Below are 25,689 nucleotides of genomic sequence, written 5' to 3'. Positions count from 1 at the left end.
GAAGGTGGATATCAAGCTTTCTTTGGCTTTCCATCCTCAAATTGACGGCCAAACAAAACGAGTGAACCAAGTCTTGGAACAATACTTACAATGCAGCATCAACTATCAGCAAGACGATTGGACCACATATCTGTCGCTAGCCGAGTTTGCATATAACAACACCCTCCATGCATCGACTCAATACACACCTTTTTTTTTCAACTATGGGTATCATCTGAAGCTTGATTTATTGAGTCCGTCAATAAATAACAATCTAGTAGCTAAAGGATTTGTAAAACAACTATCAGAGCTTCAAAATATGTTTAAGCTTCAATTACAATCTGCTCAAGAATCCTACAAGGCGTCTGTAGATAGATTTCGAAATCAAGCACCTACTTTCAAAATTAGAGATAAAGCATGGCTTCTTTGACGAAATATCAAGACCAAGCAACCATGTGATAAGTTGAACTATCGAAGATTAGAACCATTTATCATCCAGAAGCAAATCAATCTCGTGGCATACTGTCTGGAATTATCGGCTTCTATGAAGGTACATCCAGTCTTTTATGTTTCTCTATTGGAGCCTTATCGAGAGTCGTCTTTTTTTGGAAGAATGCAATGTCCGCCACCTAGTATTGAGATCGAGAACCACGAGGAATACGAGGTTGAAAAGGTGTTGGATTCATGGCAAAGGTGGGGCAAGTTGGAGTATCTTGTTCATTGATGCGGCTACAATATTAATGAGCAAACGTGGGAGCCAGCTGAAAATCTTGCCAATGCGTCGCAAAAGGTACAGGAGTTTCATCAACAACATCCTCATAAACCCAAGCCGGTTCGATGATAGCTTCCTTCTGAAGCTTGCTCACCCTAGAATATAAGAAAGGGGGAGAGCACCACCAAAATTCGTAGTTGATGTAGTTATTTTCTCCAAGATAAAATAGAATTTTTTCAGTAGTCATAGTTTGGTCTTCTGATATGGATAGCCAAAAGATAGATACTATGCCAGTCAGATTATCTCAATCGACTAGCTCACAAAGGCGACCCTGAGATGAAAAACCGCCTATACCATGACGACAACGGAGGATACCGAGTAACCGATCACTAGTGATTGTATTTGAGTCCAAGCCTACTTCCGATGGTCAGCCAAAAGGCATGTTTGTGTTAGGGACATAGTCCTTAGACCTTTCTAGAGACAAGTTTCTAGAACCTTCTAGAAAGAAGTCTCTAAAAACTTCCAGAAGATTCCTTGAATATTCTCTCAGAATATTCTTTAAAGATTTCCTAAAGATTCTTTGAAGATTTCCTAAAGATTCCCTTAGAAGGCTCTAGAAGATTCTTAGAATATTCTAGTAGATTCTAGGAAGTTACTTGAGAAGCTTCCTAGCTCTTGGGTAGTTGCTCGAGAACCTTCATAGTTCTTGGGAAGCTTCTTGATGCGCTTCCTTAGAACCATAGGCCAGTAGTATATATAAGAGTCGAGGCTGAAGAGTTCTTCAGTCTCGACAACACATCTCTTGAAGCTCTAGCTCAATTCTCTTGGCGTTGCTCTTGTACTCATCTGATAATCTAGTTCTTGTCATTTCTTCTTGAACTTCTTGTTTAGATTTCTTGTTTGTATTTTTGGTCCGTGACAGTTTGTCGAGACTACCTTTATTTTAATATCAGAGCTGAATCCTTCTTGTTTGAGAGCGGATTACCCCTCTTCTTGAAGGTATTCTAGCACTTTAGGGGTTGCGGATTACCTTCCTCTAAACTCATATTTTCTCAATCACAATATCAGAGCTTAGTTCTTTGAGGCAGAGAGTGGACTACCCCTTTCCTTGGACATACTTGAGCGTTCTAAGGGTTGCGGATTACCCTCTCTTGGACTGATATTAATTCCTTCTAATGTTTAGTATAGCTAGTAAAAAAGACTGTTAACATCGATTTCAGAGCTTTGCCTTCTTGATAGAGTGCAGATTACCCCTCTTCTCGAAAGCATTGAGGCATTTTTAGAGGTTGCGGATTACCCTCCTCTAAAATTGAAATCGTTTAGTGTTTTTTTTTCTTTTCTCCGAGTAGGTTTTAGTGACAGGTAGTGCTACAATTTTCTCCAAGAGACTTAGCAATTTCTTCTTCTCTCAAAATTTTAATCCATCTATTCTCTAAATATGGAAGTAGACCAAGTCATAGACAATGCATCTCCACAAGTAGACAATAGAGTGGCAACTCTTACAGATCTTCAAGCTCTTATGAATAGTGTACGAAAGGAGATTGCATTTCTTCGCAATCCAAGTAAAGAACCTCAAATTAATCTAGTGACCGAAGAAGCTAGACGCGAAATTCATAGCCTACAACAAGAGATTATTCGACTGAGAGAAGCAAGACATGTGTCACATACGACCCCTATAGATACTTCAAGGATTAGTACGAAAGAACCAAAAGCAAGTATGCCAGACAAGTTTGACGGAACAAGAGCCAACTTCTGAGGTTTTGTGCAACAAGTACGGCTTTACCTACGCCTATATCCTTCTCGTTATCCGAATAGATTTACCCAGGTTGCTTTCATAAGTACTCTTCTATCAAGAAATGCTCGCTCTTGGCTTGCTCCACTATTAGAGAAGGATTCTCCAATATTGTACGACCTAGAGGCTTTTATAGAGAGACTTACTACTGCGTTTGGAGATAGCGATTGAGAAAGAGTGGCTGAAAGAAAGATACAAAATCTGCGACAAGAATCACGTTCTGCTGCAATCTATGCTGCAGAATTTCAACAGCTTACATGTGATCTTGATTGGAATGATAAGGCGTTCATGACACGATTTCGATATGGATTGAGAGATGATGTCAAGAACTTATTGATCACCATGCCTAAGGCGGATACTTTATAAGAACTTATATCTCAGGCAATTATTTGTGACAACCGCCTCTTTGAATTACGACAAGAAAGACGATCAGGCTGGAGAAATGATGGAGCATTTGCTACATTTTCAAAAGGTCCAGAGAATCACTCCATAGATCCTGAACCCATGCAAATTGATGCGGTACGTTTCAAACCTCTCACAGCTGAGGAAAGGAAGCGACGGTTTGAACAAAACTTGTGTTTATATTGCGGAGAAGTGGGCCATAAAGCTGTAGATTGTCGGAAGAAATAGAAGCCTCAAACAATAAGACTCAGGAGTACAAGCATGCAGGAAAACAAGGACGCCCAGCCACAATAGGGACCGTGCGGCTGGACATCTCAACATCCAAAATTAATCAAGGTCCCTTTCTCTCCGCTCAACCTTCAGATTGTTTTATGGTACCTTTACATCTGGGTATTCAAGAACTACAAGTCGATGCTTTATTAGACTCGGGTGCATCCGCTTGCTTTATAGATGAAGAGTTTGCCAAGCTTCACAATATTTCTCTTGTAAAGAAACTTAAGCCTATCCATGTAGAAGTAATAGACGGATGACCATTGTATTCGGGCAATATTATCCATGAAACTAAACCATTGAAGGTACGTCTTGAAAACTATGAGAGCAATATTGTGTTTAATGTTATCAAGACCCCTTCATGTCCTATCATTTTGGGACTATCTTGGCTTGATAGATATAATCCATTCATAGATTGGAAGTTGCGGAAAGTGACATTTCCAACAAACTCTTTGAAGGTGGAATCTGCCAAGACAATGTCTAGAAATAAATCCTTGTTTATAGGTGCAAGGGCTTTCATGAAGGAAGCCAAGCAAAATACACCTCTTGTCATCTTCGCAACTCCGACTCGAGAAGATGCAACTCCGACTTTGGTTATTCCAAAGCAGTATGAAGAATTCAAAGATGTCTTTGAAAAGAAGAATGCTGATATGCTGCCAGAGCATCGACCCTATGACTGTGCCATTGAATTGCAAGAAGGAGCACAACCACCTTTTGGACCAATCTACAATTTATCGCAGACGGAGTTGACTGAGTTACGGAAGTACATTGACGAGAATCTAGCCAAGAACTTCATCCGTCATTCGAAGTCGCCAACTCGAGCACCAAACTTATTTGTGAAGAAGAAGGATGGCTCACTACAGATGTGCGTGGACTATCGAGGTCTCAACAAGGTGACAAAAAAGAATCGCTACCCACTGCCTTTGATCTCTGGTCTTCTAGAACAACTTGGGCGTGCAAGGATCTTTACAAAGATTGACCTAAGGGGAGCTTACAACCTTGTACGAATTAAGGAAGGAGATGAAGGGAAAACAGCGTTCCGAACAAGGTATGGCCATTTTGAATACAATGTCATGCCATTTGGTTTTACTAATGCTCCAGCGGTCTTTCAACACATGATGAATGACATCTTTCGAGAGCATCTAGAAGATTTTGTTGTCATCTATCTAGATGATATTTTGATATTTTCTAAGAACGACGAAGAACATGAGAAGCACGTTCGTCTGGTACTCAAAAAACTATGGGAGCGAGGACTCTATGCCAAATTGGAGAAGTGCTTATTTCACCAAACTGAGATGGAGTTTTTGGGATTCATCGCGACTACGGAAGGCTTGAAGATGGATCCAAAGAAGGTGGAAGCAATCATGTCTTGGGAAGTTTCGAAGATGGTTAGGGACGTACAATGTTTTCTTGGATTTGTTAACTACTATCGGATCTTCATCAAGAATTATTCTCAAGTTGCTGCCCCCCTCACTCGGTTAACGTATAAGGACAAGCTCGAATGGGGACCTATCGCAGAAAAAGCATTTCAAGATTTGAAGATGGTATTTACTACAGCTCCAATCTTGGTACATCCGGACTTTACAAAGGCCTTTTATTTGGAGACAAATGCTTCGGATTTTGCTTTGGGAGTTGTACTTTCACAGATGGGTGTAGATGAGAAGCTCCATCCAGTTGCATTCTATTCTCAAAAATTCTCTGCTGCTGAGATCAACTATGAGATCCACGATAAGGAACTCCTTGCTATAGTAGATTCTTTCCAAGAGTGGTGCCACTTTCTCGAAGGAACTGCACATCCAGTGACCGTATATACGGATCACAAGAATTTGGAGTATTTTATGTCGGTTCGGATTTTGAATCGGCGTCAAGCTCGATGGAGTATGTCGCTATCCAGGTTCGACTTTGTTATTACTTATCGGCCTGGGAAGCAACAAGGATTGTCCGATACATTATCAAGGAGATCATATCTCGCGCCAAAGGCTGGAGATGCAGCATTTGATCAATAGTGCACGACATTGTTGAAGCCAGAGAAATTTTGGCTCAACGCAGCTATTGTACCAATTGATGTTGACTTCCTCGACCAGGTACGGGCTGCAACCATTGAAGATTCTCTAGCCCTTGATATCAAGCAACATGCTAGTGATGATAAATTCAAGATGGAAGGAGATCTAGTATATTTCGAAGAGCGGTTGTATATCCCAAAAGGACCAACACGACTCCGAGTTCTTCAATCTCGTCATGACTTTCCAGCTGCGGGACATTTTGGATTCAATAAGACCTTGGAACTTATTTCCCGCGATTTCTGGTGGCCTCAAATGTGGAAGGATGTAAAAGATTTTGTTGTATCTTGTGACATTTGTTCAAGATCCAAAAATCCTCGACATCGGCCTTATGGACTTCTACAGCCATTGCCTATTCCGCGCCGACCATGGTCTTTGGTTTCCATGGACTTTATTACGGATCTACCACCATCGAATTCATTTGACAGCATTTTTGTTGTCGTAGACCGGCTTACAAAGATGGCGCATTTTGTCCCTTGCAAGAAGACATTGTCAAGCAAAGACACAGCAAGACTCTTTCTTGATAATGTGTATCGATATCATGGTCTACCAGATGATATCGTATCAAATCGAGGAACCCAGTTTGTGTCAAAGTTTTGAAAATCTCTTTTTGAAATATTGAAGGTGGATATCAAGCTTTCTTCGGCATTTCATCCTCAAACGGACGGCCAAACAGAACGGGTGAATCAAGTTTTAGAGCAATATTTACGTTGCACCATCAACTATCAATAAGATGATTGGGTCGTATATCTACCGCTAGCCGAGTTCGCATATAACAACACCCTTCATGCGTCAAATCAACAAACTCCATTCTTTTCCAATTATGGATACCATCCGAAGCTTGACTTATGGAGTTCGTCAAAGATTAACAATCCGGCAGCTAAAGGATTGGTGAAGGAGCTTTCGAAGCTTCAAACTACATTGAAGCTTCAATTGCAAACTGCCCAAGAATCTTACAAGGCGTCCACGGATAAATTTCGGAATCAGGCACCTAAATTCACGATTGGAGACAAAGTTTGGCTGCTTCGACGAAATATTAAGATTAAGCGGCCATGTGACAAATTGGACTATCGGAGATTGGGACCATTTGTTATCCAGAAGCACATCAATCCTGTAGCGTATCGTCTGGAGTTACCAGCTACTATGAAGGTACATCTTGTCTTTCATGTTTCTTTGTTGGAGCCTTATCGAGAATCGTCTTTTCTTGGAAGAGTACAATGTCCACCACCTAGCATAGAAATAGAGAACCACGAAGAATACAAGGTGGAAAAGGTCCTGGATTCACGGCAAAGACAGGGTAAATTAGAATACTTTGTGCATTGGAGCGGTTACGATATTAATGAACGAACATGGGAGCCGGTCGAAAATCTCACGAATGCACCGTAAAAGGTACAGGAGTTTCATCGACGATATCCTAAGAAACCCAAGCCGGTTCGACGATAGCTTCTTACTGAAGCTTGCTCATCCAGAAAACAGAAAAGAGGAGAGAGCACCACCAAAATCCATAGTTGATGTAGTCATTCTCACCAAGATAGTGTAGAACTTTGTTAGTAGCCCAAGTTTGTTCTTATTGTTTTAGCCTTTGAATATGGATAGCCAAGATACTACACTTGTCATGTCATCTCAAGCAACTAGCTCACGAAGACGACCGCGAGATGAAAAACTGCTTGCACCACGACGACGTCGAAGGATTCCGAGCAACAGATCGCTGGTGATTGTATTTGAGGTCGAGCCTGCCTACAATGGTCAGCTAGAAGGAGTGTTTGCAGGACAATTTCACAATGAAGACACGGAGGTTCATGCTTGGTCAGAAGTTGAAGGCGTGGGCCACTACCGTTGGCTTCAAGGACCATTGAATCACTTGCCTCGTGAACAATAATTGGAGTTCATAGCAGAGGTTATGCGACAGATCTTCATTTTCTTGTGTTGGTATTGATTGACGATAACATTGCTTCTCGGAGACCTCGAAGCTAAATGAGGAGGTGATGTTAGGGACATAGTCCTTAGACCTTTCTAGAGACAAGTTTCTAGAACCTTCTAGAAAGAAGTCTCTAGAAACTTCCAAAAGATTCCTTGAATATTCTCTTAGAATATTCTTTAAAGATTCCCTAAAGATTCCCTTAGAAGGCTCTAGAAGATTCTTAGAATATTTTAGTAGATTCTAGGAAGTTACTTGAGAAGCTTCCTAGCTCTTGGGTAGTTGCTCGAGAAGCTTCATAGTTCTTGGGAAGCTTCTTGATGCGCTTCCTTAGAACCATAGGCCAGTAGTATATATAGGAGTCGAGGCTGAAGAGTTCTTCAGTCTCGACAACGCATCTCTTGAAGCTCTAGCTCAATTCTCTTGGCATTGCTCTTGTACTCATCTGATAATCTAGTTCTTGTCATTTCTTCTTGAACTTCTTGTTTAGATTTCTTGTTTGTATTTTTGGTCCGTGACAGTTTGTAGGACAATTTTACAATGAGGACACAGAAGTTCATGCTTGGTCAGAAGTTGAAGGAGTAGGCCACTACCGTTGGCTTCAAGGGCCGATGAACCACTTGCCTCGTGAACAATAGTTGCAGTTCATAGCAGACGTTATGCAACAGATCTTCATTTTCTTGTGTTGGTACTGATTAACAACAACATTGCTTCTCAGAGACCTTGAAGCTAAAGGAGGGGGTGATGTTAGGGACATAGTCCTTAGAACCTTCTAGAGATAAGTTTCTAGAGCCTTCTAGAAGCAAGTCTCTGGAACCTTCTAGAATCAAGTTTCTAGAACCTTCTAGAAGCAAGTCTCTGGAACCTTCTAAAAACTTCTTAGTTAGTAGAAGATGTTAGGGACATAGTCGTTAGAACCTTCTAGAGATAAGTTTCTAGAACCTTCTAGAAGCAAGTCTCTCAAACCTTCTAGAAGCTTTCTAGTTGATAGAAGTTGCTTCAGAAGCTTCCTAAATAGTAGTATATATTGGAATCGAGGCTGAAGAGTTCTTCAGTCTCGACAATACATCTTTTAGAGCTCTAGCTCACATCTCTGGTATTGTTCTTGTATTCATCTGATTAATCTAGTTCTTGCCAGTTCTTCTTGAACTTCTTGTTAGATCTCGAGTCAATATTTCTGTGTCTGTGACAGTTGTATATATCTAGATCATTTAATTTATTTCGAGCAAATGTTATAGCCACTACTTGTTATATATAAAATAGAATCTTTTCAAAGACATTAGAAGCTTCAAATACTCTTTTCGCATTATAGTGTGGTAAAATATCTCATTTAAGTTAGTTAAAGATATTTGGATGTATAACATATATACATATTTTTAAAATAAGTACTAATAAAAGCTTGATATGAAAAATAATAAAAGTATTTATTATTGGCTATAGTAAAATATAAAGAGAAAATGATTTTCTATTATATGATAGAAAAAATATGTATATATATATATATATAGCTAGTTGAAATATTATTTTTGGTGAAATTATTTTTTTCAAGGATTTATTTATTTAAAGATATAAATTGAAGCTGACAAAAGTTTTATGTTGCGTAGGCTAAATACTATAATAGAGGCTGAGATTAGGCACATATGATAAAAAAGAAAAAGAAAAATAATCTATTGATTGGATTTGCAATTGAAAAGACATAAGTTAGTGTAGACGATGACTTCTCTAAAACATGAGGCATATATTTATTTGATGTGTGTGTTGCATGCAATCTATTTATTTATTCATATGGTTTTGTTTTAAGCAAACCATTGAACTGTCAGCAATACAACCAAAAACGTAATGTGCAGTATTTCTAGTTAAATGTTAAAATATTATCCACGTGGAAAATATGTTAAAGTAAAAAGACATAGCAGCGAGTTGAAGGACGCATGGACTAACAGTACAGTTTTGGATGGAATAAGTTTGTTGTTGTTGCTATGTTTTATTCAGTATTGGTTCATCTCCATGGAATGTTCAATGTCGTTGTGTAAAATATTTGTCGGATCAGTAAGCAACAAGTAAAAACGTCGATGTGACACGTGCTTCAGATGCGGGAGCTTGGAAGTGTTGGGAAAGGAGCGGGAGCAATAACAGCATAGATTCAGAAGCAGTGGCAGTATGGACATCGAATCGGAAAAGGGCCCGGAGCACCTAGGCCAGGGGATGTAGCTCAGATGGTAGAGCGCTCGCTTAGCATGCGAGAGGTACGGGGATCGATACCCCGCATCTCCACAAGAGTAGTGCTTCCATAGCTCAGTTGGCTAGAGCACCCGTTTAGTAAGCGGGAGGTCCTGAGTTCAACTCTCAGTGGAAGCAGCTTTTGATTTCGTCAATCTCTTCCCTCATTTTTTCGCCCTTCTCTTATCTTATTTGCTGAAACTTCTTCATCCCCATTTTCAATGCCTTGTGGAAGTGCTGAATGTGTAACGTTCTGTCTCACAACAGCACCACAGCTGTAGCTACAGCACTGTCTACCGACAACAAGCACACTCAATGTTATCATTCACATTTCTTCCAATTCTCTCCTTCTCTGCTGGATCTCAATTTCTTGTTTCCTCTTTTCACAATAGATGGAAAGTGCATGCTCACATTGTGGTACCTCACCCTGTTGAGTTTGCTAGGTTTGCCATGTTCAATTTGCTGCACATCCATTGCTCTTGTGACCATTTATGCCGTCAATCACTAAATTTGCCCTCAATTTATTCTAGTTTTCTCATCATCCTCTAGTGGTGATTTCACATGGGTTTTGATCATCTCCATTTTTGGACACAATTGGCTACTTATGTCAACAAACTACCACATCTTGGACAATCTTTAAGTAAAATCATCTAATATACAGTCTAACATGCACAAACTTTGCAATGTCTATTTCTTATTTATTTATTTTTTCCCAGATTTGTTTTTCTTCTTCTTTTTCTTTTAAACATTACAATATAATTTTCCACATCAAACCTTGATTTCCACACGTACATGTCTAATTTTGAAGAAATGCAAAACATCAATTATGTATATATATATATATATATATATATTTTGTAGTTTGTATATTGCAAGAGTGACTGGCATCATAACAAAAATATATTTTTAAGATAGTATTCATATCATGTATTACTTGACTATGTTAAATGTAGTATTTTATAAAAATAAAACCAAAGATTGTCAAATATGTGCATTTAAGTTGTTATAAGTTTATATATATATATATATATATACATATATAATTTTCTATTTTATATAAATAAAAATAATAATTGGTTCCATCCCAAGCTAGTCTTTAATAGCCTAGCTTCTACTTGGCATTTATATTAGACCTAATATTCTATTAAGTTGCTTTGGTTGTAATCCAAGATTGTGAACTTGATATTTTAAAGTTTCAATTCTTTAGAAGTAATGTAATTGCAAACTTAATTTAAAGTACAATATTATTTTAGGACATGTATTTATGGATTCAATATACTAACTTGCATTAATTCAAATATTTTATAAGTTCATATTATTATAGGATATGCTATTACCACTACAATTTTTGCTATTGCCACCACAATCCACCACCTACTCAACATATTATTTTTAGTTATATTTATTCTAATAAAATTATTTGTTAATATTTTTAATATATATATATATATATATATATATAAATATAGTTCTTTTTGAATTAAACTACTCTATGATTATTTTTTAAAATTTTATATCTTATAATAAGAGCCATGTTAAATTATTTTATTTTAATATTTTCTGATATATATATATATATATATATATATATATAATTTTTAGATTTCTTATGTTTATAAAAAAGTTAAAATATATTTATATTTTTAGATATTCTTAAAAATAAATAATGATAAAAAGATTTCTTATATGCAAATTTGTAATATGCTATGTCTATTGAATGGTTGCTACAATAAAATATGAAGAATAAATTTCGATATAATCTTTAAAATAATCTAACTATTTTTTTGGTTGTGTTTTAATTAAGGATAGATAACTTTAAATGTATTTTTTTTCATCCTAATCTTTAAATTTTTAAAAATAAATTGGCTATTTTAAGGACTATCTAAAGAATCTTAAACTAAAGCAATGTATTCTATAATTTTGATTCTTAATTATTATTCACTAGTTGTGATTTTTTTGTAGGATTTGCATTGTAATAATCCAATTTTTTCTTAACTTGCAATATGTATTTGTATTGGTTTTAAAAAAGGTGGCTAACATAGATGAATCTAAATTAGTCACTAGTAAGATCATCCTAAAAGACATATAAAATTAGTATTTCCTATTCATTGTTGATAGAGTTCTTTTATATTATTTGTATACTGATTTAAAAGAGACTTAACCAAGGTCTACTTGGAAAAAACTTTATTGAATCTTATGTGTATAGTCTTAATTGATTTTAAGAGATGTAGAAGCATATCAATGGTTATTGTGAATTATATTTCATCACTATTATTGGATGAATTATGATAAAAGTTTTAGATAGTGAAAATTTTAAATTTGAATATTAATTCTTATAATTATTGATTTAGTGAAAGTCCATAGTAGATGACATATAGATGAGTTTAAAGGTTAATTTTATAGAATTCAAATTGAAATTCTATTAAAGTGCCCTAAAATATAAAATAAAGTATAAATACTAAGATATAGATTTCATTGTTGAATGAAGACTTGAAATTGTAATTAAAACCATGATTAATATTATTTTTATCTTTAAGAAAAAACAAGAAAATAAGAAAGCAAAACACAAGATAGAACTTATAATAGAAGTCTAATAGTAGACATTTTATGGCAAATATATTGATTAATATTAAAAAATAAAAATAATATGTCCTTGATTGAAGTACAAAAGCATACATTTTTTTAGATGAAGGTGATTTTTTATAATGAAAAAAATACTATATATATATATATATATATATATATATTATAGTAAAAAAATCATAATAAAAGAATAAATAAATAAAAATAAAATACAAATTAAAGAAACTAAAGATGAAAAAATTCTAAGAGTAGTAATTTATGGTTTAGTGCATTTCTTTCAAAAACAAGCCACCACAAGTTATGATTAGACTCCTTTATAAATAAGCAATGATGATGTAAAAGTCACTCAATAAATATATATGATGATGAGCTTTTGAAGCCAAATATAATTTATAGTTTTAAATTTTAGAAAAACTATTATTTTTTAAAATAAGTATATCTAAGACATTTAGATTCTAAATTCCAAATTGACAACACAATTTTTAATTGATATGCAAAGTCTTTGTTTCTTGAATTTTAACAATAGAAATCAATAATGGAAGAATGTGGTGTTGTTTTACATGAATTCTTATTTGAGAATGCACTAGAAACCTAGCATGGATGCTAAATGGGAAATTACAACAACAAGGTCCAAACAAGTCTAATATAATCTTAAATAAACTCTAATTAAATCTTAACAATTCTAATCAAAATTTTACCAAAACCAAAAGAAATTTAAAAGAATACAATAAAAAATATAAATAATTATAAATTAAATTTTAAAATAAAAATAAAAATAAAAAATTCTAAAAAAATACTAAAAATAAAAAATATAATAATTTAATAAAAAATATAAGGAAATACTAAAATAAATTTATTAAAAATAAAAATCCTAAGTAATTCTAATCAAACTATAATGTAGTCTTAAAAAATTCCTAAAAAAATTCTAATAAAAATCGAATAAAATTCCTAATAAAAAATAATTAAATCCTAATAAAACACTAACTAAATTCTGAAAAAATCCTTAAAAAATTATTATAAAATCCTAATAAAATATTAACCAAATTCTTTAAAAAATACTTATAAAGTCCTAATCAATCTTAGCAAAAGCTTAAACAAATTCAAGTAAATTCTAAGTTAATCCTAACTAGTTGTTATAATTGTTTTAAAATTCCAATAGCTATCAATTGAATCGTTGATTTCAACTATGATTTTATCAACATAAAAATTCTTAAAGAAAATAACAACCATATAAATTTTGAAGAAAGTTAAAGTTATGAATTGAGAGAAAAAGATCCTAAAACTCATGGGTGTCAGTTTTCATCTTTTTTCAATTTGGACGTTGATCTATCAGCATTCATTGCTCCTCGTCCAACTATTCAATTTCTCTCTAAATATAAAAAAGTGTAGATATCCAAGTCCAAAATTTTCTTACAAATTTTTGCTTCAATTGAATTGGCGGATTTTTGAAGATCATAAAAAACCTCACTTATCCTAAAATTCAAATATCTAAGATCCAAATCCAATAAAACTTCCATATCCTTCAATCTAACCATTTAATTGACTTCAAATTTGTAAAATAAAATTAAGACAAGCACAAGAAAGATTTCACAAAATTTCTCTTAAATATTTGCTACCATATCCACAAATACCTCAAATATGTGAATCTTGTTTTATTTCTAAAAATCTGAAACCTTTGAATATATCTCTCATTTTAAAAAGCTCTAAAAAAATACAACATACATCCAAATCACTTGAAACTAATTTTAGAACAACCTTTCTAAAGTTTGCTCTTACATTTTTCTCTTCAATCAGCAAAAGAACTCCTAATTGCCATACATGCACAATTTTGTGCCTTGGGATCGAATTTTGACCCTAGTTCACAACCAATCTTCTCCAAGTATCAATTATTGGTACCTTAAGGTGAATTTTACTACAAACTATTATTTATTTCTTCCTAAAGTTGTATATATTAATTATTTTCTTACTCTACTTTATTTTGCCTTATTTACAAGCTTACAAAGTAAGTAGAAGTTTTTATTTTTTTATAAAAAGACAATATTAACACCACATTATTTTACATTATGGTTGCTTTTTTAGTGTGGCCGCTTAGTGCATATAATAAACTTGTACCATAACTTGTTTTTATTTTTTTTATTTTTATTTTTTTATCTCTTTTGATTTTGGGATAAATTCACTTGTTTAAAATGTCTTATTATTACCATTTGATGTATGTCTAATTGGTATATGTCTAGGAGTGGGTTGAGGTGGATTAGTTAAGGATTTATAGAGGATTTGTATAGGGTTGGATTAATATTTTATAAAGAGTTGATAAGTTTGTTTTAGAAATTTATAAAGATTATTTAAGATTATTTAAGCTTTGTTGAGAAGTTGTTTCATGATTAATTAAGATGGTTAGTAGCTTAAAGAATGTTAATAAAGCCTTTATTCATGAATTGAAAAGCATATTCAACTATCTTAGAAATAAATAAAAGGTATCTAAAAAATCTTAAAAATTATCTAAGGCAATGTAGAAATATAAATTGATTGATTGATTAATATCCATTGTTTGATTTGAGGATTTTAAAAGGGTTACAAATGCTAAGTCAAGTGTTTTTAAATACCATATATATATATATATATATATATATATTTGATTACGAGAAGAAATTCAAGGTAAGTTAAATACCTTTTATAGTCAAATATCTAGTGCATTTTCAAGTTGAATTTCATAATGTAAAATACTCTGAATTTCCACCTTTTTATTACTAATACTTATATTGGTGATAATAAGATTATCAAAACCTTATTTAGTAAAGGTTCTACATTCTATGATTTAGATGATTTGAAACCTCAATACTATTAAATAATGAAATCCAATATATATTGTAAGTGATTTCTCTTAAATGAACAAAAAAAACTACATGTATTAAATTAAATGATTAACAACCAACTCAACTAAATTACTTAAAAAATCAACTATTTACACTGCAATGGATGTTCAAGATGTGATTAGAGATGAGACACATGGTTTGATTATTTCAAAATAAATAAAGACATATTGTGCATCGGTATTTCACATGCAGTTTGAATTAAGTATAAGTTCCTGATCACACAATAAGGAAGCCTGCTTATTGCCAGTTTGAATGCAACAAACCTTCTCTAGCGCACGGTGTGTGCATTGTTTGAATTCATTCCGTTTCTCTAGCAAACACAACCTCGACGACAACTACCGTTATCGAAGTTCTGAAGAGAAGTTCGGCGATGATTAATCCCGACAACAATTCATGATATGCCTTGGCATCATGCGTATCAAATCTCCTGACCAAGGTTTGTGCCAAGAGTCTGTATTTCATTTTCTAGCAAGCTCTTCCAGGTACTCAACTGAGAGGACCGGCATCCTCGGTCATGCTTGGCGCCCACGAGGCATGGCGAGGCACGAAGCTGCGAGCTCTGTCGTCGACAGCTGATGATGCATTCTGCACTCCAGATCCAACAAAAAAAGCTCCACTCGCGAAACTGTCGCCAATCGACATCCAGTCCCATTTTTGCCATCCTCCGAAAGTGGATCCATCGTCATCAAGACGTTTCGTCACCTGAAAAAGTAACTTATAATTCATAGGTGAGTTAAATGGCGATGCACACACCTGGTGAGGCCAACTCTAGTTCACAAGTGATGGGTCTAACGAGAGTAACATACGATACCATTACAGTGCAGAGCGAGAACGAGGGAAGAGTTGAGAGGGTGTAACGCTTGTAACCTCTTTTCTGTCTGTAGCATCGGGGGCAATGAACCTATTTGCTTGGCTCAGAATGGTTGGGTCCTCGCTACCACCGATGGCATACAAACCCCACCCGTCGGTGTAGAAGTTGTTTGCAACATGGCAGTTCCCGTAGCGGCATCTGCAAGGGTACAGGCATAGGGATCACTGACGCAAGGTTTGATTGCTGCCCGAAGTTTGCTATATACAACCCCAACTGAACTACTCTCGCAACCAGAGGCCGACGATCACAGCAGGTCTCCACTTCGCAAATCGATCTAATAAGCCATGGACACGGACATTTAGCCAGAATGTTCACTGCGGCTGTTCAAATAGCAGAGAACTTTGACCCAAACCTGGGCATTCTCTGAGTAAGGCCAGGTCCGAATCTGTTGAAAGCGACGATAACCTGCATGTTCCTGTCGAAGTCATCCTCAGGAGCGGCTCCAAACAACATCACCTGTATCACACATTCTACTATAATTAGCCCAGAAAATCCGTGTTTGTCACTTTTCGTCCGCACAATAGACAACTCGAGAAGACAATGACTAGAAAGTCTCGAAAAAGCCACGTGTTGTTCATTTCCTAGTACCTTATTGTGTTTCTCAAAGTAACAATTCGAGACTGTAATGAACGTCGAGTTCTTGGTTCCGTCGACAAGGCCATCGGCGGCCTTCGATAGGAAGCAGTGGTCAACCCAGACGTGACGCGATTGCTTGATTTGGATAGCATCACCTGTGGTCTTAGCTCGGAGAGAGTGCTGCGAGGGCGCTGTGAGAATGTGATGGGGGCCAGAGGAGATGATGTCATGTATGTGAATCCCATGGATGATCACGTTTGAGATTTCCTCGATGGTGATTTGAGACGATCCCACAAGGTGGATCTCTGCACCGCGCCCGTCGATGGTCTTGTCGCTGGTCATGACGAGCTCCCCTGCCAGCCTGATGGTCATGCTCCCATTGAAGATTATCCATAGAGGCTCGGATCTCGTCACGCCAAAACGCAAAGTTCCCGCTTCCGGTTTCTTGATGTCGTCTTTATTGGAGGTGACGACATATAGTTTGCCGTTCTTTCCTCCTGTCGCATTCTGTCCAAAGCCAATTACGCAGTTTGCCAGCGCCTGGCGACGGACTTGCCAATTTGGATCACACCACCAGCAGTCGTCAATGTAGTTCCCGGACTTACATGTGTATGGCGTGTCCCCTGGCATGAGCAAATGTGGCGTGCCAACTGCGTCGTCACCCGAACCCTCAGCCTGATCTCTGCGAAAATGAATGCCTGGAAATTTATGACTAACCGAAACATTGAAGTTCAAAAAAGTTAAACAACGTGAAAGCAGTGGTTGGTTTGGTCCAAAACAGAGGACATACTCTTCATTGTCGGCGCTGGAGATGTATTCGGCGACTGATGTATCGATAAACTTCTCTGGTACTTCGATATCGTCTTCAGAAGGGTTGTCGAGATTTCTCGACCGATCCTGCTCAATATTCTTGTCACCTACATTTATACCTGGGAATTCCAAGAAGTCGGCAATGGATCGAAAGATGGTCCGTAAAATGGATATCCTTCGGAAGTCCTCAGACAAGGAATAATTACGAGACACATCTCCTGCAAATGCCCTTGGTGAGTGAGAAGCCGTGCTGCCAGTCAGAGCAGTCACACGTTCACAGTGTACGTGTGACCCCTGTAGCGCATAGACCAGAAAAACCACGTGACAGAGAAGATGGCGAGCTTTCACGAATCTGAATCTGCATCCAGGAGGAGGACTGTGAATAAATTTTCATCATTGTTCAACACAACCAAGGATTCCGTTCGACAAGGTCTCTGCATTGCAACCAAAATCATCCTTGCCACAACTTCTGAACTTATGGGAACCGCAAGAAGAGCTGGCTGCTGTGCATCTCTGAGGCAAGAAATACCTGCATGAAGAACTCGCCATTGATGCAGCACCAGTGATCGAAACGTTTAACACTAGGGGAAAAGACTAGCTGCAATCAGCGGGGTAGCCCGTCTGCCCCTCCAACCGCAGTTTATATACGAAGATGTCCGCATTGTCGAAGAGATCATCCACCGAGTCGATGAAACGCGAAGGTTGAGGAATTGCATCGCGTCTGCTCAACTGCACTGTATTCCACGGAGCTTGGATCCAATAATTTTCGAGACATAATGATCTCGAAAAGGAAGCTTGGACACAACTTTCACTGCGGAGTCATAGAGCGGTGCGATGAATTATTTACTATAACGAAAACAATTTGACGCTCAAACCTTTCACAACCCCACTTGAACAGCGTTGAACAAATCAATCTAGGCTCATGTCTAGCATGGAAACCTAGCAACGCGGTACTAGTTAAGGATATGTAGAGGCCTTCCAGTCGTTGTACTGCTGACTAAAGCAGGAAGATCGTACAGTGCACAGTTCACCACTGCGACTTGCTCTGTTCTTGAAATGGTGATCGAGCAGGCAAAGCACCAGTGCTGAATTGCTTCCGATTATTCAACATTATAAACAGCAGATTTGTTGCTTAGTCAAGCAGTTAAGAATTAGGGCCGATTCAGATGATAAGCAAGGCTGGAATGTGCACAGGAGTCTACGACGATGACATTTGCACGGGCATTGCGTTGGCTTGCGAATGCAGATAGAATGATATAAGAGGAAGAGTTTAAAAGCGGAGTGGTAGCAAAAAGAATAACAGTGTTACAGTAATAGAATTGTAACTTGTTACATTTATAGAAATGTAGGGTATTGATAAATTGCTTATTCGTATTTTTTGCATGCTGAGCGAGTATTCTACCATGTGAGCAAAAAACTCTACTTGTGTCTAACTCCAAAAGGCTGTATATTATGTATTGCACTAGATGAAAAGGAATCAAATCATATGAAAACATGCTATTATGATCCTAGCTTTAGAGTTTAGTTCCTTTCTCTTGTTAGGGCGGCAAGGATCTTGATTTTTGTCTACTCCTGGCCTGTAAATGTACCACTCTCTACCTATATTATTGTTTAATAGTATCTCTTATGTTGACCTACTACCAAAAGAACTATCAAAAGTCAAAAGAGAGCATGGTTAGATTTCTCTGTTGCTGCCATTATGGCGTAGATTTTGAGAGTTGGGTTGAAATAAGCTTGGGAGCAGAAGCATTGAAGCATTGCACTTAGGTTGTTAATGCTTGACAAAGTATTCATTAAGGTGGTAGAGGAAGTAATTCTTCTTTAGCCTCATAGCCATCAACATTGTCTAATTTTTGGTATGGCAATTAAATATTAATAACTTCTAAGAAGGCATCTACTTCCTCCTATAGCTCTTGTTCTATACATTGTGCACTTGTAGGGCTAGCCAAACTCAATCTTATTTCCTAGTGATTGTATAAGGTAGGGTGGTCAAATCTTTGATTGATAAAGATATACTTAAGGGGGGAGGGGGGGGGGGGGGAGGTTATGTGTGCATTTTGGATATGTTGTTAATAAAATTTTCTATTGTCTCTCTATCTGGAGCATGGTGTCGTGATGTATAGTAAAATTATAATTAAAATTGAATTTCTAATTAATATCTAATTATCTTAATTCAATTATAATTTGAGGTATCTAAACATGGCTTTTATAAAAGCCTCTTAGGTTATTTTCTTATCTTAATAGTTAGTAGGTTGAAGGTTAGTTAATAATTTTACCTTTTAGGTTGTAGAGACTCTTCTATTACCTTAGAAAGACCATAAATTAATAAAATCAAGGTAGAAGAGGTAAATGGTTGGTATGGTTGATACTAGGGTCAAGTTAAGGGTAGAATTAGTCTAAAAAATCCTTAGGATAAGTTAGATTGATACTTGGGGGTCGACTATTTGTGAGACATGGTCGAAATCAGACCTCTGGTCACTAAAATGTCTGCTGAGGGCAAGTTAGGGGGTCATTTGAAGATTGGAGGTTAAGATTTGAGAGCTAGCTTAAAGTTCTTTCCGAAGACATAAAAATCATTTTGAGAGAGTTTCGAAAGACTTAACAATTATTGTTCAAAGTCAAGGTTTTTATTAGTGATTTGGGTTTTATATAATATAATTAGGGCTAGCAATTTTGACTAGTTCGTGCAATTGGTGTGACAGCTATAGTTAAAAACTTGACACTATTTGGATTATTGGATGTGCTAAATATACAAAATTTTGTGATAATCTAATAGCGTGGTTTAGAGATATCTAGTTTTTAACACAAGATGGTTTTGGAAGGTGGCAGTTTGAAGTTGGATAGGGTTTCTATGATATTTGAAGATCTATCAGTCGAATTAAGGTGAAAATTGGCCTGGTGTTGAAGGACTTGAAGATCAAATTATATACCAATTTTGAGACAAAGTTAATGGTTGGAAAGGGAGAAATCATTGCTAGGATTTCTGCTTCACTTTTCATGTTGGCGACCGAGTGACTTCAGTGCAATTTTTGGAGGTTTTCTCACAGTCTATTATATTCTCCTTGTATGGGCAAAACCTATTAGGGTTTCTTGGCTACTTGTGAAACACAATCTCATCTTTCACAATTAGATGCCTGATGCATTCTTGGGCAAAACAATACGTAATACGACAACGGAGTTGGAGTTCTATTATGATATAATGTAAATTTTAGCTAAAGAATGCATTAGGCATTTAACTATGGAAGAAAATAGAAGATCACATCAAAAATATCTTAAAAAATCTAATAGAATTTTGATTAAATTCTAATTAAAACTTAACAAACATAATTAAACTTTATCCAATTCAAAAGAAGTATAAAAGAAATCATTAAAGAAATATAAGAAAATTATAAGTTAAACTTAAAAAAAAAAAAAAAAAAAAAAAAAAAAAAAAACTTAAAGAAATATTAAAATAAAAATCTTAAAGAGATAACAAAGAATCTTTTTAAAATATTAAAATTAGAAATCCTAAATAAATCTTAAATAAATCCTAAAAAAATCCAAATCAAATCTTATTATAGTTTTAAATAAATTCTAATGAAACTCTAAAAAATTCTAATAAATCGCAAACAAGCTTTAATAAAATCTTAAATTAATTCTAATGAAAATCTAACCAAATTTTAATTAAATTCTAATCAAAATTCTAATTAAATTCTAACCAAAATCTAAATCCTAAATCAAATCTTAAATAAATCCAAAAAAAATTTAAATAAATCTTAATCAATTCTTATAGATATTTTAAAAATTCAATAAATATTAATTAAATAATTTATTTCAACTAAAATTTTACTTTCATTTTAATCTAAAAGCAATTAATAAGCATGCGAAATTTGAAAAAAATCAAATTCACTAAATAAAAGAAAAATGTCTTAAATCTCTTGGATATGAGTTCTCTTCATTTTTTAATCTAGATATCAATTGCCTATTTTATATTATGTCTAATAAGAATTATATACTCTATTATTAGTCTTATTTAATGACATATTAGATTAACTTAATTTGATGATATCCATCATCTTTTTGAATTTATAATATATTTTTCGAGTTACACCTTTGATTAAAATATCCACAATCATGTCTTAAGTCTCGCAAAAAACTAAGTTGATATTGCCACTCTTAATCTTCTCACAAACATAGTCATGTTGAATTTTAACATACTTAGTATAAATTAAGATTCCTTGAAAAAAAATTACAACTTTGGTATTACTGAAAATAGTCAAAGGACCATCTTGTGAAAATTCAATGCCTTTAAAAAATCCTTTGTAGCCAAATTGCCCTCTTTATAGCATAAGTAGCTGCCATATACTTTGCTTCAGTGGTAGACAATGTGATTGTTGGTTACTTCTTATTATTTCAATTAGCTGCACCACAAGCCAATAAGAATTTATAACAAATTATCAAACATTATATATTAATACCTCTTTCATTGTCTCATTCATAATAATTAACTACTTAAAAACTCAAAGAACTTCCATTATATTATAGTAAATGATCTTATGTACCTTAAAGATATTCCAAGATGTTTTTCACTACTATCCCATATTATGGGCTAGGATTTGCTATATATTCACTAATAATTTCCACTAGATAGGAAATATTGGTCTTAGTGCCTATCATTGTGTAGACTAAATAGCCAACTATATTTTGGTATGAAATCTCTTTGATTACTTCAACTTCTTTAAAAATCTAAAGACTTATGTCTCTTGAAAATTTATTATTAGAATCCAAAGATATAGCCAAAGGTTTACAATCTTTTATGCCTAATCTTTTAAAGATATTTTCTATATATTTTTGCTGATTGAGGTAGATTTTATGAATCTTTCAGTTCTTCATAATCTTCATTCAAGAATTTTGTCTTGACATCCATTTGATGAAATTCCAAATCTTTAATTATAATTAATACAAGAACTATACAAATTAAGATCATTTTTGCTACTAGAAAAAAAGTCTCATTGTAATTAATACCTTCTTTTTGTGTATAATTTTTTGTAATAAGTCTTGCCTTGTAGTCCTTTATTAATCTATTTACAATCAATTGATTTTATATTTATTGATAATGGTGTCAAAGTCTAAGTCTTGTTGTTAATAAGGCTCTAATACTCTTAAGCTATTGTTTCCTTCCACTTCCAAATATCATCCTTTTACATAGTTGTTACGGCCATAATCATGTAAGCTAATAATTACATATAGAAATAGGTAGAAGTAAGTAAAAGTAGATAAAAGTAAGTTAATTCTATAATATTTAATATAGAAGCTTCTTAGAAACTTCCTAGACGCTGCTTTGACTTCATAGGTGTCTTTAATTGACTTTTTGGATTAGAAACGTGGTCAACAAGTTGGCCATGTGCCACACATGTTGTTAGCTTGAAGATCAAGCTAACTATGTGGCCCACACGTAGAAAAACTTGCCTTGTAAGTCAAGGCATGTGTCCTACAAAGTCAACACATATTGGAGGTCCTATAGAACGTCGCCACGTAGCCCCTAGTTAGATAGTATATATAGAGACAAGAGTGAAGGCTTCTTCACTCTTGTCAACTCCTTTCTTGCTTCTAGTCCAGGTTCAAGAGTCTTTAGTTTCTTGTCTTATGGCAATAGCCATTCCAGTTTCCTTTTAATATACCTACTTGTTTATATTTTGACTTATTATATCGAGATAGCCTTTTTGTGTATATTTTCCCTCATGGAGTCTTTGTCCTTGACAGATTGACAAGAGTACACTTACAATATCAGAGCTTTGTTTTTCTTGAGTAAGAGTGGATTACCCCTTTCTCTTGACAAGACATAAGCGTATTAGAAGTTTGCGGATTACCCACTTCTAAACTGATATTGTTTTTAGTATCTTCTTTGTTATCAAGTCTTTCTTTTCTTTTGTCTTGAGCAGTATCAAACAAATTTTTCTTAGTGTCATTATGGCAGAGCTTATTGAAATGAAGAGTGCAATGGCACAAATGCAAGAGCAAATGAGGGAGTTAATGCTTGCGATGCATCAACTCAATTCACCAACACATGAAAGAACAAAAATAGCAGAAAGTGGGGATATAGAGATGATCGGAGCTGCTTCAACATCTACAACAAATCATGTTCCTTCTCCAATTGTACAACATCCTGTAAGCACTAGAGAACCAAGAATTGCCTTACCCGAGAAATTTGATGGTACGAGATCTAAGTTTCGAGGGTTCATCAATCAAGTACAATTGGCAATTGAACTTCAACCGCAAAGCTATCCAATTCCAGGATCACAAGTCAAGTTTATTGGCACTCTACTTTCTGGTTCTGCATTATCATGGTTTTCATCTTTTCTTGAACAACGAAATCCAATATTGGACAATTTGGAAGCTTTTTTGGCGGAGTTTCGATCTATGTATGGTGAACACGATGCAACTCGTGTTGCAACAAATAAGATCCGAATTTTGCGACAAGAAAATCGCTCAGTAACAGTGTATGCTTCACAATTTCGACAACTTGCAATTGACATCAAGTGGGATGATGCTGCACTCATCAATCAATTTTTTTATGGATTGCAATACGAAGTAAAGAAATTGATGCTCAACTTACCTGATCCTCAAACTTTGAGTCAAGCAATCGATTTTGCGGTAAAATGTGATAATCGACTTTTCAAATTTCGATCTGAGAATCATTCACGGGAACCTCAACGTTATTACTCAATGGCAACATCAACATCTTTACCAAATGTACATTCGGAAGTAGAAGACATGCAAATTGACGCGGTACGTTTTAAACCCCTAACTGAGCAAAAAAAGATTCATCGTCATCAAGAAGGATTATGTTTATATTACGGAGAACCTAAGCACACTACTCAACATTGTCCAAAGAAGCGACGCAACTATAAAATGAGGGATACGACGGTCAAAGAAAACAACATGTCGGAAAACGGATTCGTCCAGCTACAATAGGGACCATGCAGCTGGAACCTTGTACAATTCCTAATGAAGGTCCTATCCTCTCCTCAGAACCCTCTCCTTGTTTTATAATAGACTTATATTTAGGACCTAAGAATTACAAAGCCTCTGCTTTATTAGATTCAGGAGCCTCAGCATGTTTTTTAGATGAACAATTTGTTAAAAGTCATAAAATACCTTTTGTACAGAAACCTAAACCAGTACATGTAGAAGTCATAGATGGTCGTCCCTTGTCTTCTGGAGATGTCACTCATGAAACTCATCCTATAAAAGTAACAATAGACGGTCATGATAGCTACATAGCTTTTAACATAATTAAATCCCCGTCCAATCCAGTTATTTTAGGTTTATCCTGGCTAGAAAAATATAACCCTCGAATAGATTGGAATTCGCGTAAACTTGACTTTTCCCAAAGCATTATTAATAGTTCTACCAACCAAGTAAAAAATTATAAGTCTAGTATAGTAAAACCCGTACTGATAGGTGCAAAAGCATTTATACACGCAGCAAAAGAATGATCAACTTTTGCTATTTATGCTGCACCTATTTCTGAAAACGTAAAGACTTCAAGTGGCATTCCAAGTCAATATCAGGAGTATCAAGACGTTTTTGAGAAAAAGAATGCAGATATTCTTCCTGAGCATTGTCCATATGATTATTCAATCGACCTCAAGGAAGGAACTCAGCCATCATTTGGACCAATTTACAGTTTATCGCAAGATGAGATGGCTGAACTCAAGACATATATTGACGAGAATTTAGCAAAGAATTTCATACGCCATTCAAAATCTCCAGCAGGAGCTCCAATTCTATTCGTAAAGAAAAAAGATGGATCTTTACGAATGTGTGTTGATTATTGAGGACTCAACAAGATCACAATCAAGAACAGGTATCCATTACCTTTGATATCAGGACTCCTTGACCAGTTGAATCAAGCTAAGATCTATACAAAAATAGATCTAAGAGGAGCATATAATCTAGTACGGATCAAAGCAGGAGATGAATGGAAGACTACGTTTCGAACCAGGTATGGACATTTCGAATATAATGTCATGCCCTTTGGACTCACGAATGCACCAACTGCTTTTCAACATCTCATGAATGATGTATTTCGTGAATTCTTAGACAATTTTGTCGTCTGCTATCTAGACGATATCCTGATCTATTCTAAGAACGTTGAAGAACATGAAATACATGTTCGTCAAGTATTACAAAAACTTAGAGATGCAGGATTGTACGCCAAGATGGAAAAGTATGTATTTCACACTACTCAAGTTGACTTTTTAGGATACATCATTTCAAATGATGATCTCATGATGGATTCTAAGAAAGTCCAAACAATCATGGATTGGAAGATTCCAAGGACGGTAAGAGATGTCCAATGTTTCTTGGGATTTGCCAATTACTATCGGATCTTCATCAAAGATTTCTCACGAGTTGCAGCTCCACTTACACGCTTGACTAGTAAAGATAAATTTCAATGGAATCAAGAAGCAGAAGCAGCATTTGAAGCCTTGAAGACATCGTTTGTCTCTGCACCAGTCTTATATCGTGTTGACTTTTCCAAGGCATTTTTTATGGAAACAGATGCATCAAATTTTGCCTTGGGTGCAGTTTTATCACAAATGGGAACAGATGACAAACTTCATCCGATAGCTTTTCATTC

General features: G+C 35.3%; 2 protein-coding genes and 2 non-coding genes across 4 annotated transcripts; 2 read left to right on the top strand and 2 right to left on the bottom strand.

Moving 5' to 3' along the window:
• Positions 1-9,331: 9,331 nt before the first annotated feature.
• TRNAA-AGC (transfer RNA alanine (anticodon AGC)) lies at positions 9,332-9,404 on the top strand. The gene has a single exon. It is a non-coding gene; the product is annotated as a tRNA-Ala (tRNA).
• Positions 9,405-9,414: 10 nt separating this feature from the next.
• Positions 9,415-9,488, top strand: TRNAT-AGU (transfer RNA threonine (anticodon AGU)). The gene has a single exon. It is a non-coding gene; the product is annotated as a tRNA-Thr (tRNA).
• Positions 9,489-14,906: 5,418 nt separating this feature from the next.
• Positions 14,907-17,612, bottom strand: LOC112284982 (putative pectate lyase P56). Its single transcript, XM_090252246.1, has 2 exons — positions 17,593-17,612; positions 14,907-17,439 (listed from the first exon to the last, which is right to left on the bottom strand). Exons 1-2 carry the CDS (start codon positions 17,610-17,612, stop codon positions 16,002-16,004), a joined length of 1,458 nt encoding a protein of 485 aa, XP_090108372.1. The 3' UTR covers positions 14,907-16,001.
• On the bottom strand, positions 15,293-15,975 carry LOC149988561 (putative pectate lyase 18). Its single transcript, XM_090252247.1, has 3 exons — positions 15,968-15,975; positions 15,674-15,815; positions 15,293-15,508 (listed from the first exon to the last, which is right to left on the bottom strand). Exons 1-3 carry the CDS (start codon positions 15,973-15,975, stop codon positions 15,293-15,295), a joined length of 366 nt encoding a protein of 121 aa, XP_090108373.1.
• Positions 17,613-25,689: the final 8,077 nt, after the last annotated feature.

The sequence above is a fragment of the Physcomitrium patens genome, chromosome 7, assembly GCF_059467195.1.
Source record: "Physcomitrium patens ecotype Gransden chromosome 7, ASM5946719v1, whole genome shotgun sequence".
NCBI lineage: Eukaryota > Viridiplantae > Streptophyta > Bryopsida > Funariales > Funariaceae > Physcomitrium > Physcomitrium patens.
The sequence above is the reverse complement of the archived record's forward strand: the minus strand, read 5'-3'. Positions and strand labels throughout refer to the sequence as shown.